This window comes from Pan paniscus, chromosome 6, assembly GCF_029289425.2.
Source record: "Pan paniscus chromosome 6, NHGRI_mPanPan1-v2.0_pri, whole genome shotgun sequence".
Taxonomy (NCBI): domain Eukaryota; kingdom Metazoa; phylum Chordata; class Mammalia; order Primates; family Hominidae; genus Pan; species Pan paniscus.
The window spans coordinates 118879225-118905851 of NC_073255.2; the positions used below are offsets into that span (position 1 = coordinate 118879225).

The window sequence follows — 26627 nt, forward strand, 5'->3', positions numbered from 1 at the left end:
CTAAGAATTTCTCCAAAATAAAACAAGGACCACAAACTACAGACATTATAGTCAGAGTCAAAATGCTGAAAATCAAAGATAAAGGGAGAAAAAAAAATTTTGAGACAGGGCCTCACTCTGTCACCCAGGCTGGGGTGCAATTGTGCAATCACAGCTCACTGCTGTGATTCTCTGCTTGAGTCTCTAATTCCTAGACTCAAGAGATCCCCTCCCCTCAGCCTCCCAAGTAGCTAAGACTATAAGTATGCACCACTCTGACCAGCTAATTTTTTTTTTAAGAGACCAGGTCTCCTTGTGTTGCCCGAGCTGGTCTTGAACTCCTGGGCTCAAGGGATCCTCCTGCCTTGGCCTCCCGAAGTGCCGGGATTACAGGCATGAGCCATCACACCCATCCTAATTGTTTTTTTTTTCTAGAGATGGGGTCTCACTACATTGCCCAGGTTGGGGCCTCCCAAAGTACTGGGATTGCAGGCATGAACCACTGCACCCAGCTGATGAAGAGAAAATCTTGAAGGCAGCCTGTCTTAGTCAGCTTGGGCTACCATAGCAGATACCACAGACTGAATGGATTAAATAATAGAAATTGGCCGGCCACAGTGTGTCATACCTGTAATCCCAGCACTTGGGGTGGTTGAAGTGGGAGGATAGCTTAAGCCCAGGAGTTTGAGGCAAGCCTGGGCAACAAAGCAAGACTTCCATCTAAAAAAAAAAAAAAAAATAGAGATTTATTTTTCATAGCTCTGAAGGCTGCAAAGTTCAAGACCAAGGTGCTGGCTGATTTAGTGCATGGTGAGCACTCACATTTTCACACCGTGGCCCACAGCAGGGGCTGGGGCAATGGCAGTGGACCCATCCCAGAAGTCCTCCCCTGAGACCCAAGGCCTCCAGGACAGCTCCACCCGGAAGCCTCATCATCACCCCAAACTCCACACGCTCAACTGGAAACCCTCGTCATCCAGCAAAAAGAGGCTCCTCTCCTCCCAGTCAACACAGCTTCCTGAACCATCCACCTCAGTGCCATTCAGCAAGCCATCAAGAGCCTCCATTTCCAGGGGAGTCGGGTTCCCAGCTGGGCCTTCATGTCCTCCTCCTAGGATGGCTTTGGATGCCTCTCAATGGCCTCTCTGATGCTGGTCAGCCCTACAGAGGCATTTCCAGGCCTACTCAGCCTGGAGTAGGTTCCTCTGATGTCTAAACATCTCAAGCTTATGGGGCCGGATGCGTTGGCTCATGTCTGTAATCCCAGCACTTTGGAAGGCCAAGAGAGGTGGATCACCTGAGGTCAGGAGTTTGAGACCAGCCTGGGCAACATGGTGAAACCCCGTCTCTACTAAAAATACAAAAATTAGCTGGGCATGGTGGCGTGTACCTGTAATTCCAGCTATTTGGGAGGCTGAGGCAGGAAAATTGCTGCAACCTGGGAGGTAGAGGCTGCGGTGAGCTGTGATCACACCATGGCACTCCAGCCTGGGTGACAGCGCAAGACTCTGTCTCAAATTAATAAATAAATAAACAAACATCGCAGCTTGGTCTTACTGCTCTTGTCACCTACAGATGCACCAGCATCACCACTCTCTCCCCAGCAAACATCACGCTTAATCCAGCACACGCCCCCTCATCTTTCAGGACATTCCTGCACCTTAGCTCCCCTGCAGAGCAGTGGAAATGAGTTTTCTGCCTTCTCAGGGTAGTCTTCCCTCACTCTACTGTCTGCTTCTCCAAAACCTCACCAGTTCTCAGTGTGCACTGGAGAACCCAGAAGAGGGTACCCAGCAGAGAGTAGGAAGGAAATCAAGTTGCAGATGCTGGGCCAGGTGCGGTGGCTCACACCTGTTATCACAGCACTTTGGGAGGCCGAGGCAGGTGGATCATTGAGGCCAGGATTTCAAGACCAGCCTAGCCAACATGGCAAAACCTGGTCTCTACTAAAAAAAAAAAAAAAAAAAAAAAAATTGCCGAGCATGGCGGCACACACCTGTAATCCCAGCTACTCGGGAGGCTGAGGCAGGAGAATCATTTGAACTAGGACAGACGTTGCAGTGAGCCGAGATCGTGTCACTGCACTCCAGCCTGCATGACAGAGTGAGACTCTGTCTCAAAAATCAATTCTCCTGCTTTAGCCTCCCGAGTAGCTGGGATTACAGATGCGTGCCACCAAGCCTGGCTAATTTTTGTATTTTTAGTAGAGACGGTGTTTCACCATTTTGGCCAGGCTGGTCTCAAACTGCTAACCTCAAGTGGTCTGCCCGCCTTGGCCTCCCAAAGTGATTGCAGGCATGAGACACTGCGCCCAGCCTCAAATTAGCCTTTTAAAGCAACCCAACTCACCTATACACCCACCAGCTAGGTAAGAACATTTATTCTTCACACCTTTGCCCAAGCTGGATAGACTCAACCTTCCCAATTGTTGCCACCTAGGAAGGTCAAACAATGTGCTAGGTCCAAATTAGGTTGTATTTTTTTTTTTTTTTTTTTTTTTTTTTGAGATGGAGTCTTGCTCTGTTGCTCAGCCTGAAATGCAGTGGTGTGATCTTGGCTCACTGCAACCTCCACCTCCTGGGTTCAAGCGATTGTCCTGCCTCAGCCTCCCAAGTAGCTGGGATGACAGGCACCCACCACCATGCCAGGCTAATTTTTGTATTTCTAGTAGAGATGGGGTTTTGCCATGTTGCCCAGGCTGGTCTCGAACTCCTGACCTCAAGTGATCCACCTGCCTCAGCCTCCCAAAGTGCTGAGATTACAGGCGTGAGCCTCCACTCCTGGCCCAGACTAGTATTTTTGAGTGTTTCCTTTGGTTGTCTGTGTTTCTTTTTCTGGGATCTAGTTCCAACTCTTCAGATAATAAAATGACTTCAGATGGAATTCTGTGTTAATTACTCCCACGGTTTTGTCTGGCCTGTGGGGTCCTGTTAGGGGCAGGCTGGAGTAGGGGCAGACTGAGGGAAAGAGCAGGCTTGAAGGAGAGTGAGGTTGCACCCAGCAGGAGGAATTGAAACTAAGGAGAGGCTGCAGGAGTCAGCCCAGACTCCAGAGTCCAAGCCCTTGGTCAAGGGTACCCTCCATGGGGGTGTGGGAGGAAGGGCAGCTTCCAGGCAGCTCCATGTGGGCCAGGCAGGCTGTGGGGCTGGGCCACCAGTGGCACTCCCTGCCTGACACCTCCTGGATTTGTCCTTTTCCCTTGTTTCCCTGCTTCCCACAGCGCTGACGTCTGTCCAGATGCAGGGAGAAGGGAGGAAAAGGGGTGAGGTGGGGCGGTGCAAAGGTGAGGCTGTGCTCAGTAGAACAGATAACCAGCACTTTCACTGCGTGCATGTCCAGGTCCCTGCCGCTGTCCTGGCCCTGGAGCCCGCTCTGCCCCAGTCCCCTGCCCGCTGGGCCCATGCAGCTGTTGGGGCTCCTCAGCATCCTCTGGATGCTCAAGTCCTCCCCAGGGGCCACAGGTAAGAGGGAGAGGCGGGAGGGGGCTGGAGAGAAGCTCCTGATGTGATGTTCCAGGGGAGGGGAGGGGAAGGTGGCTCTGAGGCCTGGGGCCAGGGGATGAGGAGGGGCTGCTCCCAGCTCTGGGTGCAGGGAGAATGGAGAAATGGCCTCGGGGGGATGAGGAGGGGTTTGGCGCGGGAAAACCGAGGTTGGGAAGGAGCAAGGGAGCTGGGTCCCCACTGCCACTCTCCACCAAGCACTGAGCAGGTTGCAGGGGCTGCGCCCCAACGTGTATCTGCAGCTGGAGGGTGGAGGGTGGGAATTACATCTTCCCAGAGCAGTGCCCTTCCTGCCTTGGCTCCTTCTTGTCACCTGCCTCATGCTCCCAGCCCCAGTGTCCCCTCCAAACTGGCCTCTCCCTCCCTGACAGCCCTCTGACCTCTGCCCCTGGTTTCCGTCATCTGGTTTCAGCCTCTCTGACTTTTGTCCCCCAGCGACTTCTCCCCAGCTCTGCCTGTCACTCTCTCACCCTGGCCAGGGCCCATGTGTCTGGGCACAGCTGTTGGTACCAGGGCCGGGGCAGGGAGCTCCTGAAGTCCACTTTGCTTCCAGGGGTGCATCTGAGACTACCCGGCATGGGGTCCAGACTTCTCTCTTCCACCCTGCAGGAACACCCCACAATTCCTCTATACTTCCCTTGTCCCTGTTCTCCAGTGTCTGCTTCTGATCCCCGATCCCAGAGGCCCATGAGTCCCCTTCTCAGTCACCTCCAGGGGCACATCCTGGAGTCAAGTGGGGATTCTTATAATCTCTGACCCCACTTCCCTGACACCCACGAGCTAGGCTGAGATGTGACACCCCAGCTCTCAGCCACAAGATGGGCTGTGCCTGAGGTGAGGGGCAGCAGGTCCGGTATTTCCCACTTCCTGTCTAGTGTGACTGCCCGTCTTCCTTGCCTGTGACCCCCCCGACAGCTGGATCTCTGATCCTAAGTCTCACCATCTGTGAAATGGGTTGAAATCCACATGCGGGGGTTCATGCTTGTAAACTAATGAATCCCGTGGCCAAAAGGGAATAGTGTAGAAAGATATGTCTATTTGTGTGATGAACACTCACTGCTAAGCCTTAAGGTCTCCAGAACTCATCATGCCTGACGGCTGAGGTAGCTCCTTCTGGAAGTTTCCTTCTTGATCCTGTCTCTCTGCCTCTCCGCGTGGTCCTCACACCATGCCCCTTGAAGTCATTAGCGTGTGAGCTTAGCCTCTGTTTCTCCTTGGTGTTCCCTGTGCAGTTTTGTTTGTTTGTTTGTTTGTTTTTTGTTGTTTGTTTGTTTTGAGATGGAGTCTTGCTCTGTCGCCCAGGCTGGAGTGCAGTGGTGCAACCTTGGCTCCCTGTAGCCTCTGCCTCCTGGGTTCAAGCGATTCTCCTGCCTCAGCTACAAGCACACGCCACCATGCCTGGTTAATTTTTTTTACCTTTTTTTTAGTAGAGCAGGGGTTTCACCATGTTGGCCAGACTGGTCTCGAACTCCTGACCTCAAGTGATCACCTGCTTTGGGCTCCCAAAATGCTGGGATTACAGGCGAGAGCCACCATGCCTGGCCCTCTTTGTGCAGCTTTCTCTGTCTCCTGGTTTTTGTGATGCGCCCCCTGCCAGGACATGGCTGGGTTCTCTCTTTTTGTCTTTGAAAGTGGGAGTCAGCCCAGACAGCAGCAGAATTCGGGCAGAAGCAGAGGTGGGAGCAGAAGGTTAATGGGGGTGGGGAGGGGAGGACTCCAGGCAGCAGCAGGGGGAGGAGAGGAAGGGACAGAGGGAGGAGGGGACTGGGTGTGGCCAGAGGAGGGAAGGGAGGGGAAGGGGCTGCTGAGCTCAGCTATCCAAGGACAGGGGGACCCGCCATGACAAGGCCAAGGCTGGCTGAGGGATGAGGGCTCCCATGCCCCACTGCTCCCCTGGGAGCAGACAGACAGTGGGTTCCAGTACCCTAAAGCGCCCAGCTCCAAGCTGCCTCAGATGCAGGAGTGAGCTGCAGCATGCCCTGCCCTGTGATGCTGCCTGGAAAATGGGTGAGTGAGTAGCTTAATTGAGTCTTGTGACAAAATGACCCACGGATTTACCAGTGGATTCCTCTGCTCTGCCGCCAATGCAGGAACTTTATCCACGGCCACATCCACCTCTCATGTGACTTTCCCCAGGGCGGAAGCAACCCGCACTGCCCTCAGCAATTCTCCACACTCCAGATACCTGGCTGAGTGGCCACAAGGTGTCCCCCAGCTCGCCTCTCCTGCTCCTGGCCACAGGGAAAATGCACCTATGACGCTCACTACCTCCCCCCATGACACACTGATCTCTGAAACATTGCTCAGCTCTCCAGTCAGTTCCAACACCTCAACCACCCCGACGTCCAAGTTTGCCTTCAAGGTTGAAACCACTCCACCCACCGTGTTGGTCTATTCGGCCACCACTGAGTGCGTGTATCCAACGAGCTTTATAATCACCATCTCCCACCCCACCTCCATCTGTGTGACCACGACGCAGGTGGCCTTCACCAGTTCTTACACCTCGACTCCCGTGACACAGAAACCAGTGACCACCGTCACCAGTACTTACCCTATGACCACTACTGAGAAAGGAACGTCAGCCATGACATCTTCTCCCTCTACCACCACTGCAAGGGAAACTCCCATAGTGACAGTGACACCCTCCTCCTCTGTGTCAGCCACAGACACAACCTTCCACACTACAATCTCGTCTACAACTAGAACCACAGAAAGGACTCCCCTGCCCACTGGAAGCATCCATACGACCATGTCCTCAACCCCAGTATTTACTACTCTCAAAACAGCAGTGACTTCAACTTCCCCCATCACTTCTACCATCACTTCCACAAATACAGTGACTTCTATGACAACGACCACCTCCCGGCCCACAGCCACTAATACGTTGTCATCACTCATGAATAACATTTTATCTTCTACACCTGTCCCAAGCACAGAAATGACCACCAGTCATACCACAGACACCAACCCTCTATCTACCTTGGTGACCACACTCCCCACTACCATCACCAGGTCTACACCTACATCTGAGACCACCTACCCTACTTCTCCCACCAGCACTGTCACAGACTCCACAACTGAAATCACCTACTCCACAGTTTTGACAGGTACATTGTCCCCCACCACTACTCTCCCACCCACTTCTTCCTCTCAGCGAACCACAGAAACACCTATGACTCCTACCACAAAATTGGTAACCACCACCACTGAGACCACCTCCCAGAGTAGTCTGAACTTCTCTTCTTCAGCCATCTACTCCACCGTCAGCACATCCACAACTGCCATCTCCTCACTTCCCCCTACCTCAGGTACCATGGTGACTTCCACAAATATAGTCCCTACAGCAGATTTAAAACCAGAACTTATACTCCTCGAAGTTCATGACCAAAGGATTCAAGCAAAGAACCCCCGATATTCTCAGACCCCCTTCACCAGCTCTACAGCCACATCTCCTGAGACCACCACACTGACTCGTATGAATGACATCTCCACAGAATCTCTCACAACAGCAATGACTTCTACTACCCCCATCATTTCTACAATCACTCCCAAGACTACAGTGACTTCTATGACAACTATCGCCTCTGGGCCCACAACCACTAATACATTATTATCACTCACCAGTAGCATTTTATCTTCCACACCTGCCCTGAACACAGAAGTGATCACCAGTCATACCACAACCACCACCCCACCATCTACCTTGGTGACCACACTCCCCACTACCATCACCAGGTCTACACCTACATCTGAGACCACCTACCCTATTTCTCTTACTGGCACTGTCACAGACTCCATGACTGAAATCACCTATTCCACAAGTATGACAGGTACATGGTCCACCGCCACTACTCTCCCACTCACCTCTTGCTCTCTCCCAACCATAGAAACAGCCACGACTCCTACCACAAACTTGGGAAACACCACCACTGAGACCACCTCCCACAGTACTCCCAGCTTCACTTCTTCAGCCATCTACTCCACCATCAACATATCCACAACTACCATCTCCTCATTTCCCCCTTCCTCAGGTACCATGGTGACATTCACAACCATGACCCCATCCTCTCTGAGTACAGACATATCTACCACCACACTGAAAAATATCACCCAGCCTTCTGTGGGCTCTGCTGGTTTCCTGACTGCAGCTACAGACCTCACCTCAACATTCACTGTTTCCAGTTCCTCATCAATGTCCACAAATGTCATTCCATCTGCCCCCAGCATCCAGAATAAAGAAATCTCGAGACTTGTGAGTACAACCACTACCACCAGTCCCACTGAGAGAATGACTCTCGCAAGTACAGAGAATACCCCGACAAGTTACATCCTGACCACCTGTCCAGTGACATATTCATTTTCCCCTTCCACGTCTGCCAGCAGTGACTGGACCACTGACACAGAGAGCATCTCCTCAGCTCCAGCCATCACCAGTACACTCCACACCACAGCTGAATCCACCCTGGCACCCACTACCACCAACTCATTCACAACATCCGCAAACATGGAACCACCTTCAACCGCTGTAGCAACTACAGGCACAGGTCAGAGCACCTTCACCAGCTCTACAGCCACATTCCTTGAGACCACCACACTGACTCCTACAACTGACATGTCCACAGAATCTTTTATGACACCAATGATTTCTACTACCCCCATCACTTCTTCAATCACTCTCAGAAATACAATGACTTCTATGACAACTGCTGCCTCCCGGCCCACAACGACTAATACATTATCATCACTCACCAGTAGCATCTTATCATCCACACCTGTCCCGAGCACAGAAGTGATCACCAGTCAAACCACAAACACCACACCTCCATCTACCTTGGTGACGACACTCCCAACTACCATCACTACGTCCACACCTACATCTGAGACAACCTATTCTACTTCTCCCACTAGCACTGTCACAGACTCCACGACTGAAACCACCTACTCCACAAGTATAACAGGTACATTGTCTACTGAGATTTCTCTCCCAGCCGCTACTTCCTCTCTCATAACCAAAGGAACATCCACGACTTCTACCAGAAACTTGGTAACAACCACTAATGAGACCACCTCTCATAGTACTCCCACCTTCACTTTAACCATCCACTCCACCATCAGCACATCCACAACTGCCATCTCCTCAGTTCCCACTACCTCAGGTCCCACAGTGACTTCCACAACCATGATCCCATCTTCTCTGACTGCAGACATCCCTACCACCACACTGACAACCATCACCCAGCCTTCAGTGGGCTCTACTGTTTTCCTGACTACAGCAACAGACCTTGCCTCAACATTCACTGTTTCCAGTTCCTCAGCAATGTCCGCAAGTGTCATTCCATCTTCCCCCAGCATCCAGAATACAGAAACCTCATCCCTTGTCAACATGACCTCTGCCAACACTCCCAGTGTGAGACCAAATTTTGCAAGTACACACAGCACTCTGACAAGTTCCCTCCTGACGACCTTCCCAGAAACATATTCATTTTCCCCTTCCATGTCTGCCAGGAATGACAGGACCACTCACACAGAGAGTATCTCCTCACCTCCAGCCAGCACCAGTACACTCCAGACAACAGCTGAATACAGCCTGGCGCCCACTACCACCACCTCATTCACAACTCCCAGAACTATGGAACTACCTATATCCACTGTAGCAACTAGAGGCACAGGTCAGACCACCTTCACCAGCCCTACAGCCACATTCTCTGAGAGCACCACACTGACTCCTACCACTGACATTTCTACAGAATCTCTGACAACAGCCATGACTTCTCCTCCCAACACTGTATCAGTCACTTCCACAAATACAGTGACTTCTATGACAACTACAACCTCTCCTCACACAACCACTCATTCTTTTACCTCACTGACCAGTATGACTCTGTCTTCTACACCTGTCCCAAGCACAGAAGCAATCACCAGTGGCATTACAAACACAATCCCTGCATCTACCTTGGTGACCACACTCCCCACTCCAAATGTCTCGTCTGTGACTACATTTGAGACCACTTATCCTAATTCTCCGACTGGTCCTGGTACAAACGCCATGACCGAAATCACCTATCCCATCACTATGACAGAGACATCATCCAGTGCCACCTCTCTTCCACTCATCTCTCCTTCGGTCTCAACTGCAGAAACAGCCAAAACTCCTACCACAATCTTGGTAACCACCACCACCAAGACCACCTCACATAGTACCACCAGCTTCACTTCTTCAACCATCTACTCCACAGGCAGCACATACACAACTGCCATCACCTCAGTTCCCACAACCTTGGGTAACATGGTGACTTCTACATCCAGGATCCCATCTAGTCTCAGTACAGATATCCCTACCTCACAACCAACAACCATCACTCCCTCATCTGTGGGCATCACTGGTTCATTACCTATGATGACGGACCTCACCTCAGTGTACACAGTCTCCAGCATGTCTGCAAGACTAACAACTGTCATTCCCTCATCTCCCACTGTCCAGAATACAGAAACCTCATCCTTTGTCAGCATGACCTCTGCCACCACTCCCAGTGAGAGACCAACTTTCACAAGTACTGAGAACACTCCAACATGGTCCCTCCTGACAAGCTTTCTAATGACACATTCATTCTCTTCTATTTCTGCCAGCAGTGCTGGGACCACTCACACAGAGAGTATCTCCTCACCTCCAGCCACCACCAGTACACTCCACACAACAGCTGAATCCACACTGTCACCCACTATCACCACCTCATTCACCACATCCACAACTAGGGAACCACCTTCAACATCTGTAGCAACTACAGGCACAGGGCAGACCACCTTCCCCAGCTCTACAGCCACACTCCCTGAGACCACCACACTGACTCCTACAATTGACATTTCCACAGAATCTCTCACAACAGCCATGACTTCTACTCCTCCCATCACTTCTTCAGTCACTCCCACAAATACAGTGACTTCTATGACAACTACGACTTCCTGGCCCACAGCCAGTAATACGTTATCATCTCTCACGGGTAGCATTTTATCTTCCACACCTGTCCCGAGCACAGAAGTGATCACCAGTCAAACCACAAACACCACACCTCCATCTACCTTGGTGACGACACTCCCAACTACCATCACCACGTCTACACCTACATCTGAGACAACCTATTCTACTTCTCCCACTAGCACTGTCACAGACTCCATGACCGAAACCACCTACTCCACAAGTATAGCTGGAACATTGACCACTGAGATTTCTCTCCCAGCCACTACTTCCTCTCTCACAACCAAAGGAACATCCATGACTTCTACCAGAAACTTGGTAACAACCACCAATGAGACCACCTCTCACAGTACTCCCAGCTTCACTTCAACCATCCACTCCACCGTCAGCACATCCACAACTGCCATCTCCTCAGTTCCCACTACCTCAGGTCCCATGGTGACTTCCACAACCATGACCCTATCTTCGCTGACTACAGACATCCCTACCACCACACTGACAACCATCACCCAGCCTTCAGTGGGCTCTACTGTTTTCCTGACTACAGCATCAGGCCTTACCTCAACATTCACTGTTTCCAGTTCCTCAGCAATGTCCGCAAGTGTCATTCCATCTTCCCCCAACATCCAGAATACGGAAACCTCAACCCTTGTGAGTACAACCATTGCCGTCAGTCCCACTGAAAGAACGACTCTCACAAGTACAAAGACGACCTTGACAAGTTCAGCCCTGACAAGATTTCCAGTGACGTACCCATTTTCCTCTTCCACGTCTGCCAGCAGTGACTTGACCACTGACATGGAGAGCATCTCCTCACTTCCAGCCATCACTAGTACACTCCACACAACAGCTGAATCCACCCCGGCACCCACTTCCATCACATCATTCACGACATCTGCAACCATGGAACCACCTTCATCCAGTGTAGCAACTACAGGCACAGGTCAGACCACCTTCACCAGCTCTACAGCCACATTCCCTGAGACCATCACACTGACTCCTACCACGAACATGTCCAGAGAATCTCTCATGACACCAATGACTTCTACTACCCCCATCACTTCTGCAATCACTCCCACAAATACAGTGACTTCTATGACAACTATGACCTCTCCTCCTACAACCACCAATTCTTTTACATCACTGAGCAGTAAGATTCTGTCTTCCACACCTGTCCCAAGCACAGAAGCAATCACCAGTGGCACCACAAACACAATCCCTCCGTCTACCTTGGTGACCACACTCCCTACTCCAAATGCCTCGTCTATGACTACGTCTGAGACCACCTATCCTAATTCTCCAACTGGTCCTGTTACAAACTCCATGAGCAAGATCTCCTATCCCACCACTATGACACAGACATCATCCACTGCAACTTCTCTTCCCCCCAACTCTCCCTCGGGCTCAACCACAGAAATAGCCAAAAGTCCTACCACAAACTTGGTAACAACTGCCATCAAGGCCACCTCACATAGTACCACCAGCTACACTTCTTCAACCATCTACTTCACAGCCAGCACATACACAAGTGCCATGACCTCAGTTTCCTTGGGTACTATGGTGACTTCTACATCCATGACCCCATCTACTGTGAGTACGAGTATCCCTACCTCACAACCAAAAACCATCAATTCCTCATCTGGGGGCATCACTGGTTCATTACCTATGATGACAGACCTTACCTCAGGGTACACCGTCTCCAGTATGTCTGCAATTCCCACAACTGTCATTCCTACATCTCCCACTGTCCAGAATACAGAAACCTCAATCTTTGTCAGCATGACCTCTGCCACCACTCCCAGTGGGAGACCAACTTTCACAAGTACTGTGAACACTCCCACAAGGTCCCTCCTGACAAGCTTTCCAACGACACATTTATTCTCTTCTTCCATGTCTGAAAGCAGTGCCGGGACCACTCACACAGAGAGTATCTCCTCACCTCCAGCCACCACCAGTACACTCCACACAACAGCTGAATCCACCCCATCGTGCACTACCACCACGTCATTCATCACATCCACAACTATGGAACCACTTTCAACCATTGTAGCAACGACAGGCACAGTTAAGACCACCGTCACCAGCTCCACAGCCACATTCCAGGAGACCACCACACTGACTTCTACAACTGACATCTCCACAGAATCTCTCATGACAGCAATGACTTCTACTACCCGACTCACTTCTGCAATCACTTCCAAGACTACATTGACTTCTTTGAAGACTACTGCCTCCCGGCCCACAGCCAATAGTACGTTATCATCACTCACCAGTAGCATTTTGTTTTCCACACTTGTCCCCAGCACAGACATGATCACTAGTCATAGCACAAACCTTACCCGTTCATCTCCCTTGCTTGCCACACTCCCTACTACCATCACCAGGTCTACACCTACATCTGAGACCACATACCCTACTTCTCCTACCAGCACAGTGAAAGGCTCCACGACCAACATCAAGTATTCCACAAGTATGACAGGTACATTGTCTATGGAGACTTCTCTCCCACCCACCTCTTCCTCTCTCCCAACCACAGAAACAGCCACGACTCCTACCACAAATTTGGTAACCACTGAGATAACATCCCACAGTACTCCCAGCTTCTCTTCTTCAACCATCCACTCCACAGTCAGCACATCCACAACTGTCATCTCCTCAGGTCCCCCTACCTCGGGTACCATAGTGACTTCCATAACCGTGACTCCATCTTCTCTGAGTACAGACATCCCTTTGACAACACCAACAACTATCACTCACCATTCCGTGGGCTCTACTGAATCCTTGCTTACAGCAACTGACCTCACATCAGCATTCACTGTTTCCAGTTCCTCAGCAATGTCTAAAAGTGACATCCCATCTTCCCCCAGCATCCAGAATACAGAAACCTCATCCCTTGTCAGCATGACCTCTGCCACCATTCCCAGTGTGAGACCAACTTTTACAAGTACACACAACACTCTGACAAGTTCCCTCCTAACGACGTTCCCAGGGACATATTCATTTTCCTCTTCCATGTCTGCCAGCAGTGATGGGACCACTCACACAGAAACTATCACCTCACTTCCAGCCAGCACCAGTACACTCCACACCACAGCTGAATCCACCATGGCACACACTACCACCACCTCATTCACAACTTCCACAACTATGGAATCACCTTCATCCAGTGTAGCAACTACAAGCACAGGTCAGACCACCTTCTCCAGCTCTACAGCCACATTCACTGAGACCACCACATTGACTCCTACAACTGACTTTTCTAAAGAAACTCTCACAACAGCCATGACTTCTACTCCCCCCATCACTTCTTCAATCACTCCCACCAATACAGTGACTTCTATGACAACTATGACCTCCTGGCCCACAGCCACTAATACGTTGTCATCACTCACCACTAACATTTTATCTTCTACACCTGTCCCGAGCACAGAGAGGACCACCAGTCATACTACAAACATCAATCCTGTATCCACCTTGGTGACCACACTCCCCACTACCATCACCAGGTCTACACCTACATCTGAGACCACCTACCCTATTTCTTCCACCAGCACTGTCACAGAGTCCACGACTGAAATCACCTATTCCACTACTATGACAGAGACATCATCCACTGCCACCTCTCTTCCACTCACCTCTCCCTTGGTCTCAACCACAGAAACAGCCAAAACTCCTACCACAATCTTGGTAACCACCATCACCAAGACCACCTCACATAGTACCACTAGCTTCACGTCTTCAACCATCTACTCCACAGCCAGCACACACATCACTGCCATCACTTCAGTTCCCACTACCTTGGGTACCATGGTGACTTCTACATCCAGGATCCCATCTAGTCTCAGTACAGATATCCCTACCTCACAACCAACAACCATCACTCCCTCATCTATGGGCATCACTGGTTCATTACCTATGATGACAGACCTCACCTCAGTGTACACAGTCTCCAGCATGTCTGCAAGGCCAACAACTGTCATTCCCTCATCTCCCACTGTCCAGAATACAGAAACCTCATCCTTTGTCAGCATGACCTCTGCCACCGCTCCCAGTGGGAGATCAACTTTCACAAGTAGTGAGAACACTCCAACAAGGTCCCTCCTGTCAAGCTTTCCAATGACACATTCACTCTCTTCTATGTCTGCCAGCAGTGCCGGGACCACTCACACAGGGAGTATCTCCGCACCTCCAGCCACCACCAGTACACTCCACACAACAGCTGAATCCAGCCTGTCACCCACTATCACCACCTCATTCACCACATCCGCAACTATGGAACCACCTTCAACATCTGTAGCAACTACAGGCACAGGGCAGACCACCTTCCCCAGCTCTACAGCCATATTCCCTGAGACCACCACACTGATTCCTACAACTGACATTTCTACAGAATCTCTCACAACAGCCATGACTTCTACTTCTCCCATCACTTCTTCAGTCACTCCTGCCAATACAGTGACTTCTATGACATCAACCACTTCCTGTCCCACAGCCAGTAATACGTTATCATCACTCACCAGTAGCATTTTATATTCTACACCTGTCCAGAGCACAGAAACAATCACCAGTCATACCACCAACGCCACCCCTTTATCTACCTTGGTGACCACAGTCCCCACTACCATCACCAGGTCTACACCTAAATCTGAGGCCACCTACCATGCTTCTCCCACTAGCACAGTCACAGACTCCACGACCGACATCATCTACTCCACAAGTATGACAGGTACTTTGTTCACCGAGACGTCTCTCCCACCCACCTCTTCCTCCCTCCTAACCATAGAAACAGCCACGACTCCTACCACAACCTTGGTAACCACCACCCCTGAGACCACCTCCCACAGTATTCCCAGTTTCACTTCTTCAACCATCTACTCCATAATCAGTACAACCACGACTGCCATCTCCTCAGCTTCGCCTACCTCAGATATCATAGTGACTTCCACAACCATGACCCCATCTTCTCTGAGTACCGACATCCCTTTGACAACACCAACAACTATCTCCCACTCTTCTGTGGGCTCTACTGAATCCTTGACTACAACAGACCTCTCCTCAATATTTGCTGTTTCTAGTACATCAGCAATGTCCACAAGTGACATCCCATCTTCCTTCAGCATGCAGAACACAGAAACCTCATCACTTGTCAGCATGACCTCTGCCACCATTCCCAGTGAGAGACCAACTATCACAAGTACTGAGGGCATTCAGACAACTTCCCTCCTGACACGCTTTCCAGTGACGTATTCATTTTCCTCTTCCATGTCTGCCAGCAGTGTAGGGACCACTGACACCGAGAGTATCTCCTCACCTCCAGCCATCACCAGTACACTCCACACGACAGCTGAATCCACCCCGTCACCCACAACCATCACCTCATTCACAACATTTACAACGATGGAAACACCTTCATCCACTGTAGCAACTACAGGCACAGGTCAGACTACATTCACCAGTTCAACAGCCACATCCCCTGAGACCAACACATTGACTCCTACCCCTGACATTTCCACAGGATCTTTCAAAACAGCAGTGAGTTCTACTCCCCCCATCACTTCTTCAGTCACTTCCACATATACGGTGACTTCGATGACAATTACCACCCCTCTAGGGCCCACAGCCACTAATACGTTACCATCATTCACCAGTAGCGTTTCATCTTCTACGACTGTCCCAAGTACAGAAGCGATCGCTAGTGGTACCACAAACACCACCCCTCTATCTACCTTGGTGACCATATTCTCCAATTCTGACACCAGTTCTACACCTACATCTGAGACTACCTACCCTACTTCTCTTACTAGTGCTCTCACAGATTCCACGAACAGAATCACCTATTCCACCAGTGTGACAGGTACACTGTCCACTGTGACCTCTCTCCGACCCACCTCTTCCTCTCTCCCAACCACAATAACAGCCACAGTTCCTACCACAAACTTGGTAACCAAGACCACCAAGACCACCTCACACAGCACTCCCAGCTTCACTTCTGTGATCACCACCACCAAGACCACTTCACACAATATTCCCAGCTTCACTTCTCGGATCGGCACCACCGAGACCACCTCACACAGTTCTCCTAGCTTCACTTCTCTGATCACCACCACGAAGACCACCTCACACAGTACTCCCAGCTTCACGTCTCCGATCGCCACCACCAAGACCTCCTCACACAGTTCTCCCAGCTTCACTTCTTCAATCGCCACCCTCGAGAACACCTCCCACGGTACTCCCAGCTTCACTTCTTCGATCACGACCACCTCACACAGTACTCCCAGATTCAGTTCTTCAATCGCCACCAGGGAGACCATCTCACACAGTACTTCCAGCTACACTCCTTCGATTGCCACCACGGAGACCAACAGTACTCCCAGCTTCACTTCTTTGATCGCCACGACCAAGATCACCACACACAGTACTCCCAGCTTGACTTCTTCGATCACTACCACTGAGACCACCTCACACAGTACTCCCAGCTTCACTTCTTCGATGGCCACCACCAAGACCACCTCACACAGTACTCCCAGCTTCACTTCTCCAATCGCCACCAGGGAGACCACCTCACACAGTACTCCAAGCTTCACTTCTTTGGTCAACACCACCAAGACCACTTCACATAGTACTCCAAGTTTCACTTCTTTGATCACCATCACCGAGACCACCTCACACAATATTTCCAGCTTCACTTCCTCGATCGCCACCACTGAGACCACCTCACACAGTACTCCCAGCATCACTTCTTTGATCGTTACCACCAAGACTACCTCACACAGTACCCCCAGTTTCACTTCTATCGCCACCACAGAGACCACTTCACGCAGTACTACCAGCTTCACTTCTTCGACTGCCACCACAGAGACCACCTCACATAGTACTCCCAGCTTCACTTCATTGATCAACACCACCGAGACCACCTCACACAGTACTCCCAGCTTCTTTTCTTTGATCACCACCACCGAGACCGCATCCTATAGTACTTCTAGCTTCAGTTCTTTGATCACCACGACCAGGACCACATCTCAGAGTACTCCCAGCTTGACTTCTTCCATCACCACAGCTGAGACCATCTCATACAGTAGTCCCAGCTTCCCTTCTTTAATCACTATCACTAAGTCCACATCCCACAGTACTGCCAGCTTCAGTTCTTCAATCACCACCACTGAGACGAACTTACACAGTACTCCCAGCTTCACTTCTTCAATCACCACCACCGAAACTGCCTCACACAGTACTCCCAGCTTCACTTCTTCAATCACCACAACCAAGGCCACCTCACACAGTACTCCCAGCTTCACTTCTTCAATCACCACCACCGAGACCACCTCACACAATACTCCCAACATCACTACTTCAATCAGCACAACCGCGACCACATTCCACAGTACTCCCAGGTTCACTTCGTCAATCACCACCATTGAGACCCCCTCACACGGTACTCTCAGCTTCACATCTTCAATCACCAGCACTGAAACCACCTCACACAGTAGTCCCAGCTTCATTTCTTCAATTACCACCACCAAGATCACCTCACACAGTACTCCCCGCTTCACTTCTTCAATCACCACAGTGGAGACCCCCTCACACAGTACTCCCAGCTTCACTTCCTCAATTACTACTGCTGAGACCACCTCACATAGGACTTCCAGCTTCACTTTTTCGATCACCAACACCAAGACCACCTCACACAGTACTCCCATCTTCACTTCCTCAATCACCACCGAGACCAGCTCACACAGTTCTCCCAGCGTCACTTCTGCAATCACCACCACCGAGACCACCTCACTCAATACTCCCAGCTATACTTTTTCGATTGCCACCACCAAGAACACCTCACAGAGTACTCCCAGCTTCACTTCTTCTATCATTACCATGGAGACCATACCACACAGTACTCCCAGCTTGACTTCTGCGATCACAACCACCAAGACCACCTCAAACAGTATTCAAGGTTTCACTTTTTCAATCACCCCCACCGAGACCACCTCACACAGTACTCCCAGCTTCACTTCTTCAATCGCTGCCATGGAGACCACCTCACACCATACTCCCAGCTTCAATTCTGTGATCGCCACCTCCGAGACCAACTCACACAGTGCTCCTAGCTTCAGTTCTTTGATTGCCACCACTGAGACCACCTCACACAGTACTCCCAGCTTCACTTCTTTGATTGCCACCACTGAGACCACCTCACGGAGTACTCCCAGCTACACTTCTGCAATCACCACCACCGAGACCACCTCACACAGAACTCCCAGCTTCACTTCTTCAATCGCCACTGAGTCCACATCCCCCAGTACTGCCATCTTCACTTCTTCCATCACCACCACCGAGACCACCTCCAACAGTACTGCCAGCTTGACTTCTTCAATGACCACCACCGAGACCACCTCACACAGTACTCTCAGCTTCACTTCTTTGATCATCACCACTGAAACCACATCCCACAGTACCCCCAGCTTGATTTCTTCGATCACCAGCACCGAGACCATATCCCACAGTACTCCCAGCTTGACTTCTTCGATCACCACCACTGAGACTACATCACACAGTACTCCCAGCTTCACTTCTTCAATCACCATCACCGAGTCCATATCCTACAGTAATCCCGGCTTCAATTCTTCCATCACCACCACCGAGACCACCTCACACCATACTCCCAACTTCCCTTCTTCAATCACAAACACCGAGACCATCTCACAGAGTACTTCCAACTTCACTTCTTCAACCACCACCACCAAGACCACGTCACGCAGTACTCCCAGCTTCACTTCTTCAAACACCACCACCGAGATGACCTCACACAGTACCCCCAGCTTCACTTCTTCGATAACCACTACTGAGACCACCTCACTCAGTACTCCCAACTTCACTTGTTTGATCACCGCCACCAACTCCACCTCACACAGTCCTCCGAGCTTCACTTCTTTGAGCGCCACCACAGAGACCACCTCACGCAGTACTCCCATCTTCACTTCTTCCATCACCACCACTGAGAGCACCTCACACAGTACTCCCAGCTTCACTTCATCGATCACTGGCATCAAGACCATCTCACACAATACTCCCAGCTTCAGTTCTTTGATCACCACCACCGAGACCATATCACACAGTACTCCCAGCTTCACTTCTTTGATCACCAGCACCGAGACCACATCCCACAGTTCTCCCAGCTTCACTTCTTCAATCACCACCATTGAGACCACATCCCACAGTACTCCCAGCTTGACTTCTTTGATCACTACAACCAAGACAACCACACAGAGTCCTCCGAGCTTCACTTCTTTGATCATCAGCACTGAGGCCACTTCACACAGTACTCCCAGCTTCACTTCTTCAATCACCACCACCGAGACCCCCTCACACAGTACTCACAGTTTCACTTCTTTGATCGCTATCACCGAGATCATCTCACACAGTACTCCCAGCCTCAGTTCATCGATCGCCACCACTGAGACCACCTCACACAGTACTCTCAGGTTCACTTCTGCAATCGCCAGCACCGAGACTATATCACACAGTACTCCCAGCTTGAATTCTCTGATCACCACCACCGAGATCACCTCACACAGTACTCCCAGCTTCAATTCTTCAATCACCGCCACTGAGACCCTATCACATAGTACTCCCAGCTTGACTTCTGCAATCACCAATACTGAGACCATGTCACACAGTATTCCAGGCTTCACTTCTTTGATCACCACCACAGAGACCACCTCAAACAGTTCTCCCAGCTTCACTTCTTCGATCACCAACACCAAGACTACCTCATACAGCCCTCCAGGGTTCACTTCTTCAATCCCCGCCACCGAGACCACCTCACACAGTCCTCCCAGCTTCACTTCTTCAATCACTACCACCGAGACCACCTCACACAGTACGTCCAGCTTGACTTCTTCAATCACCACCAAGAAGACCATCTCACACAATCCTCCTTCCAGCTTCACTTCTTCGATCACGACCATCGAGAGCCCCTCACACAGTACTCCCAGCTTAACTTCTTTGATCACTGCCACCAAGTCCACCACACACAATCCTCCAAGCTTCACTTCTGTGATCACCACCACAGGGAACACCTCACACAGTACTCCCATTTTCACTTCTTCAGTTGCCACCACCGAGAGCACGTCACACAGTAATCCCAGCTTCACTTCATCAATCACCAGTACCAAGAGCATCTCACACAGTACTCCTAGCTTCAGTTCTTTGATCACCACCATGGAGACAACCTCACAGAGTTCTTCCAGCTTAAGTTCTTTGATCACCACCACCAAGTACACCCCATACAATCCTCCGAGCTTCACTGCTGCGATCACAGCCACAGGGATCACCTCACACAGTACTCCCATTTTCACTTCTTGGATCACCAACACTGAGACCACATCCCACAATACTTCCAGCTTGACTTCTTCAATCACCACCACAGAGACCGCATCCCACAGTACTTCCAGCTTCACTTCTTTGATCACCAGCACTGAGACCACATCTCACAGTACTCCCAGCTTGACTTCTTCAATCACTGCAACCGGGACCACCTCACACAGTACTCCCAGCTTCACTTCTTTAATCACCATCACTGAGTCCACATCCCACAGTACTACCAGCTTCACTTCTTCAATCACCACCACTGAGACCACCTCACACAGTACGCCCAGCTTCACTTCTTCAATCGCCACCACTGAGATCATCTCACATAGTACTCTCAGCTACACTTCTTCAATCGCCACCACCGAGACACCCTCACACAGTACTCCCAGCTTCCCGTTTTCAATCATGACCACTGAGACCATATCACACAGTACTCCCAGCTTGAATTCTGCGATCATCACCACTGAGAGCATGTCACACAGTATTCCAGGCTTCGCTTCTTTGATCACCACCAGCGAGACCACCTCACACAGTCTTCCCAGCTTCACTTCCTCAAGCACCACCACTGAGACCCCTTCACATAGTCCTCCTGGCTTCTCTTCTTCGATTGCCACCTCCAAGACCACCTCAACCAGTCCTCCCAGATTCACCTCTGCGATTGCCACCACCGAGACCACCTCACACAGTACTCCCAGGTTCACTTCTGTGATTGCCAGCACCAAGATCACGTCACAGAGTACTCCCAGTTTGACTTCTGTGATCACCACCACCGGGACCAGCTCGCACAGTACCCTGGGCTTAAGTTCTTCGATTGCCACCACTGAGACAACCTCACACAGTACTGCCAGCTTCAGTTCTTCGATTGCCACCACCGAGACCACGTCACACAATACTCCTGGCTTCACTTCTTCGATTGTCACCACCGAGACAAGCTCACAGAGTACTACCAGCTTCACTTCTTCAATCACCACCACTGAGACCACCTCACACAGTACTGCCAGCATCACTTCTTCGATCACCACCAACGAGATCATTTCACGCAGTACTTCCAGCTACACTTCTTCTATTGCCACCACTGAGACATCCTCACACATTACTCCCAGCTTCACTTCTACGATCACCACCACCGAGAGCACATCCCACAGTAATCCCAGCTTGACTTCTGCCATCACCACCACTGAGACCAGGTCACACAGTCCTCCCATCTTCACTTCTTCAATCACCACCACAGAGACCACCTCACACAGTACTCCCAGCTTCACTTCTTCGATCACCACCACTGAGACCACCACACGCAGTTTTCCAGGCTTCACTTTTTCGATCGCCACCATCGAGACCACCTCACACAGTCCTCCGAGCTTCACTTCTTTAATCACTACCACGGAAACCCCCTCACACAGTAATCCCAGCTTCACTTCTTTCATCACCACCACCGAGTCCACCTCACACAGTCTTCCAGGCTTCACTTCTGTGATTGCCACCACAAAGACCACCTTACACAGTACCCCCATCTTCACTTCTTCCATCACCACCACCGAGACCACCTCGCACAATCCTCCAGGCTTCACTTTTTTGATCCCCACCACTGAGACCATCTCACACAGTCCTCCTAGCTTCACTTCTTCAATCACTATCATTGATACCCACTCACACAGTAATCCCAGCTTCACTTCTTTGATCACCACCACCAAGTCCACTTCACAAAGTCCTCTGGGCTTCACTTCTGCGATTGCCACCACAGGGATCACCCCACACAGTACTCCCATTTTCACTTCTTCGATCGCCACCACCAAGAGCACCTCACATAGTACTCCCAGCTTCACTTCATTGATCACCAGCACTGAGACCATCTCACAGAGTACTCCCAGCTTCAGTTCTTTGATGACCGCCACCGTGACCACATCCCACAGTACTCCCAGCTTAACTTCTTTGATCACCACCATCAAGTCTACCTCAAAGAATCCTCCGACCTTCACTTCTGCGATCGCCACCGCAGGGATCACCTCACGCAGTACTCCCATTTTCACTTCTTTGATCGCCACCACCAAGAGCACCTCACACAGTACTCCCAGCTTCACTTCATCGATCACCAGCACCGAGACCATCTCACACAGTACTCCCAGCTTCAGTTCTTTGATGACCGCCACCGAGACCACATCCCACAGTACTCCCAGCTTAACTTCTCTGATCACCACCACCAAGTCTACCTCACAGAATCCTCCGAGCTTCACTTCTGCGATCGCCACCACAGGGATCACCTCACGCAGTACTCCCATTTTCACTTCTTCAATCACAAACACCGAGAGCACCTCATGCAGTACTCCCAGCTTCACTTTTTCGATCACCAGCACCGAGACCACATCACACAGTACTCCCAGCTTCACTTCCTTGATCACCACCATCGAGACCACATCCCATAGTACTCCCAGCTTGACTTATTCAATCACTACAACCAGGACCACCTCACACAGTACTCCCAGCTTCACTTCTTTAATCATCACCACCGAGTCCACATTCCACAGTACTACTAGCTTCACTTACTCAATCACCACCACTGACAACACCTCACACAGTATGCCCAGCTTCACTTCCTCGATCGCCACCACTGAGATCATCTCACACAGTACTCCCAGCTTCCCTTCTTCAATCACGAACACTGAGACCACATCACACAGGACTCCCAGCTTCACTTTTGCAATCACCACCACTGAGACCATGTCACACAGTATTCCAGGCTTCATTTCTTCAATCACCACCACCGAGACTACCTCACACCTTCCTCCCAGGTTCACTTCTTTGATCACCACCACCAAGACCACCTCACACAGTCCTCCCAGCATCACTTCTTTGATCACCAGAACTGAGACCACCTCACACAGTCCTCCCAGCTTCACTTCTTCAAGCACCACCACTGAGACCCCTTCACACAGTACTCCTGGCTTCTCTTCTTCAATTGTCACCTCCAAGACCACCTCAACCGGTCCTCTCAGATTCACCTTTGTGATTGGCACCACCAAGACCACTTCATACAGTACTCCCAGGTTCACTTCTGTGATTGCCAGCACCAAGACCACCTCACACAGCACTCCCAGTTTGACTTCTCTGATCACCACCACCGGGACCAGCTCACACAGTACCCTCGGCTTAAGTTCTTCGATCGCCACCACCGATACAACCTCACACAGTACTGCCAGCTTCACTTCTTCGATTGCCACCACTGAGACCATGTCACAGAATACTCCTGGATTCACTTCTTCAATTGCCACCACCGAGATCACCTCACACAGTACTCCCAGCTTCACTTCTTCAATCACCACCATGGCGACAACCTCACAGAGTGCTCCCAGCTTCACTTCTTTGATCACCGTCACTGGGTCGACATCCCACAGTACTGCCAGCTTCACTTCTTCAATCACCACCACTGAGACCACCTCATACAGTACTCCCAGCATCACTTCTTCAATCACCACCACCGAGAGGACATCCCACAGCACTCCCAGCTACACTTCTTCGATTGCCACCAGTGAGACACCCTCACACACTGTTCTCAGCTTCACTTCTTCGATCACAACCACCGACAGCACATCCCACAGTAATCCCAGCTTGACTTCTACTATCACCACCACTGAGACCAGGTCACACAGTCCTCCCATCTTCACTTCTTCGATCACCACCATAGAGACCACCTCACACAGTACTCCCAGCTTCCCTTCGTTGATGACCACCACCGAGACCACGTCACTCAGTCCTCCAGGCTTCACTTTTTCGATCTCCACCACCGAGATCACCTCACACAGTACTCCCAGCTTCACTTCTTCAATCACCACCACGGAGACAACCTCACAGAGTTCTCCCAGCTTCACTTCTTTGATCACCATCACTGGGTCCACATCCCACAGTACTGCCAGCTTCACTTCCTCAATCAGCACCACTGAGACCACCTCACACAGTACTCCCAGCATCACTTCTTCAATCACCACCACCGAGAGGACATCCCACAGCACTCCCAGCTACACTTCTTGGATCGCCACCAGTGAGACACCCTCACAAACTGTTCCTAGCTTCACTTCTTCGATCACCACCACCGACAGCACATCCCACAGTAATCCCAGCTTGACTTCTGCCATCACCACCACTGAGACCAGGTCACACAGTCCTCCCATATTCACTTCTTCGATCACCACCATAGAGACCACCTCACACAGTACTCCCAGCTACACTTCATCGATGACCACCACTGAGACCACCTCACTCAGTCCTCCAGCCTTCACTTTTTCGATCTCCACCACCGAGACCTACTCACACAGTCCTCCCAGCTTCACTTCTTCAATCACTATCACCGAAACCCCCTCACACAGTCCTCCCAGCTTCACTTCTTTGATCACCACCACGGAGTCCACCTCATACAGTCCTCTGAGCTTCACTTCTGTGATCACCACCACAGAGAGCACCTCACACAGTACTCCCAGCTTCACTTCTTTGATTGCCACCACTGAGACCACCTCACACAGTCCTCCCAGCTTCACTTCTTTGATCACTATCAGCGAGACCCCCTCACACAGTAATCCCAGCTTCACTTCTTTGATCACCACCACTGAGTCCACCTCACACAGTCCTCCAAGCTTCACTTCTGCAATCGCCATCACAGGGATCACCTCACACAGTACTCCCATTTTCACTTCTTTGATCGCCACCACCGAGAGCACCTCACACAGTACTCCCAGCTTTACTTCATCGATCACCAGCACTGAGACCATCTCACACAGTACTCCCAGCTTCAGTTCTTTGATCACCGCCACCAAGACCGCATCCCACAGTACTCCCAGCTTAACTTCTTTGATCACCACCACCAAGTCCACCCCACACAATGCTTCAAACTTCACTTCTGTGAGTGCCACCACAGGGATCACCTCACACAGTACTCCCATTTTCACTTCTTTGATCGCCACCACCGAGAGCACCTCACACAGTACTCCCAGCTTTACTTCATCGATCACCAGCACTGAGACCATCACACACAGTACTCCCAGCTTCAGTTCTTTGATCACCGCCACCAAGACCGCATCCCAAAGTACTCCCAGCTTAACTTCTTTGATCACCACCACCAAGTCCACCCCACACAATGCTTCAAACTTCACTTCTGTGAGTGCCACCACAGGGATCACCTCACGCAGTACTCCCATTTTCACTTCTTCGATCGCCACCACCGACAGCACCTCACACAGTGCTCCCAGCCTCACTTCTTTGGTCACCAGCACTGAGATCGCATCCCACAGTACTCCCAGCTTCACTTCTTTGATCACCACCATCGAGACCACATCCCACAGTACTCCCAGCTTGACTTCTTCCATCACTACAACCGGGACCACCTCACACAGTACTCCCAGCTTCACTTATTTAACCACTATCACCGAGTCCACATCCCACAGTACTACCAGCTTCACTTCTTCAATCACCACCACTGAGACCACCTCACACAGCATGCCGAGCTTCAATTCTTCGATTGCCACCACTGAGATCATCTCACGTAGTACTCCTAGCTACACTTCTTTAATCGCCACCACCGAGGCACCCTCACACAATACTCCCAGCTTCCCTTCTTCAATCACGACCACTCTGTCCATATCACACAGTACTCCCAGCTTGACTTCTGCGATCACCACCACTGAGACCATATCACACAGTATTCCAGGCTTCACTCCTTCTATCATCTCACCTAGTACTCCCAGCTACACTTCTTTGATCACCACCACCGAGACACCCTCACACAGTACTCCCAGCTTCCCTTCTTCAATCACGACCACTCAGTC

The 26627-nt window shown here is 50.8% G+C and overlaps 1 protein-coding gene across 1 annotated transcript; it reads left to right on the forward strand.

Annotated features, from left to right (window-relative positions):
- The first annotated feature begins 3310 nt into the window (after positions 1–3310).
- On the forward strand, positions 3311–26282 carry LOC103785161 (mucin-3B-like). The gene is made up of 22 exons (XM_063606256.1): positions 3311–3440; positions 4135–4212; positions 5570–6022; positions 6634–6672; positions 7367–7510; positions 7883–8004; positions 8595–8806; positions 9227–9352; positions 10349–10453; positions 10868–11121; positions 11437–11602; positions 11966–12274; positions 12596–12703; positions 13082–13215; positions 14111–14254; positions 14455–14524; positions 14843–14947; positions 15129–15264; positions 15339–15468; positions 15692–15778; positions 16268–25704; positions 26145–26282. The coding sequence occupies exons 1-22, from the start codon at positions 3311–3313 to the stop codon at positions 26280–26282; spliced, it is 12627 nt and encodes a 4208-aa protein (XP_063462326.1).
- The last annotated feature ends 345 nt before the right edge of the window (positions 26283–26627 follow it).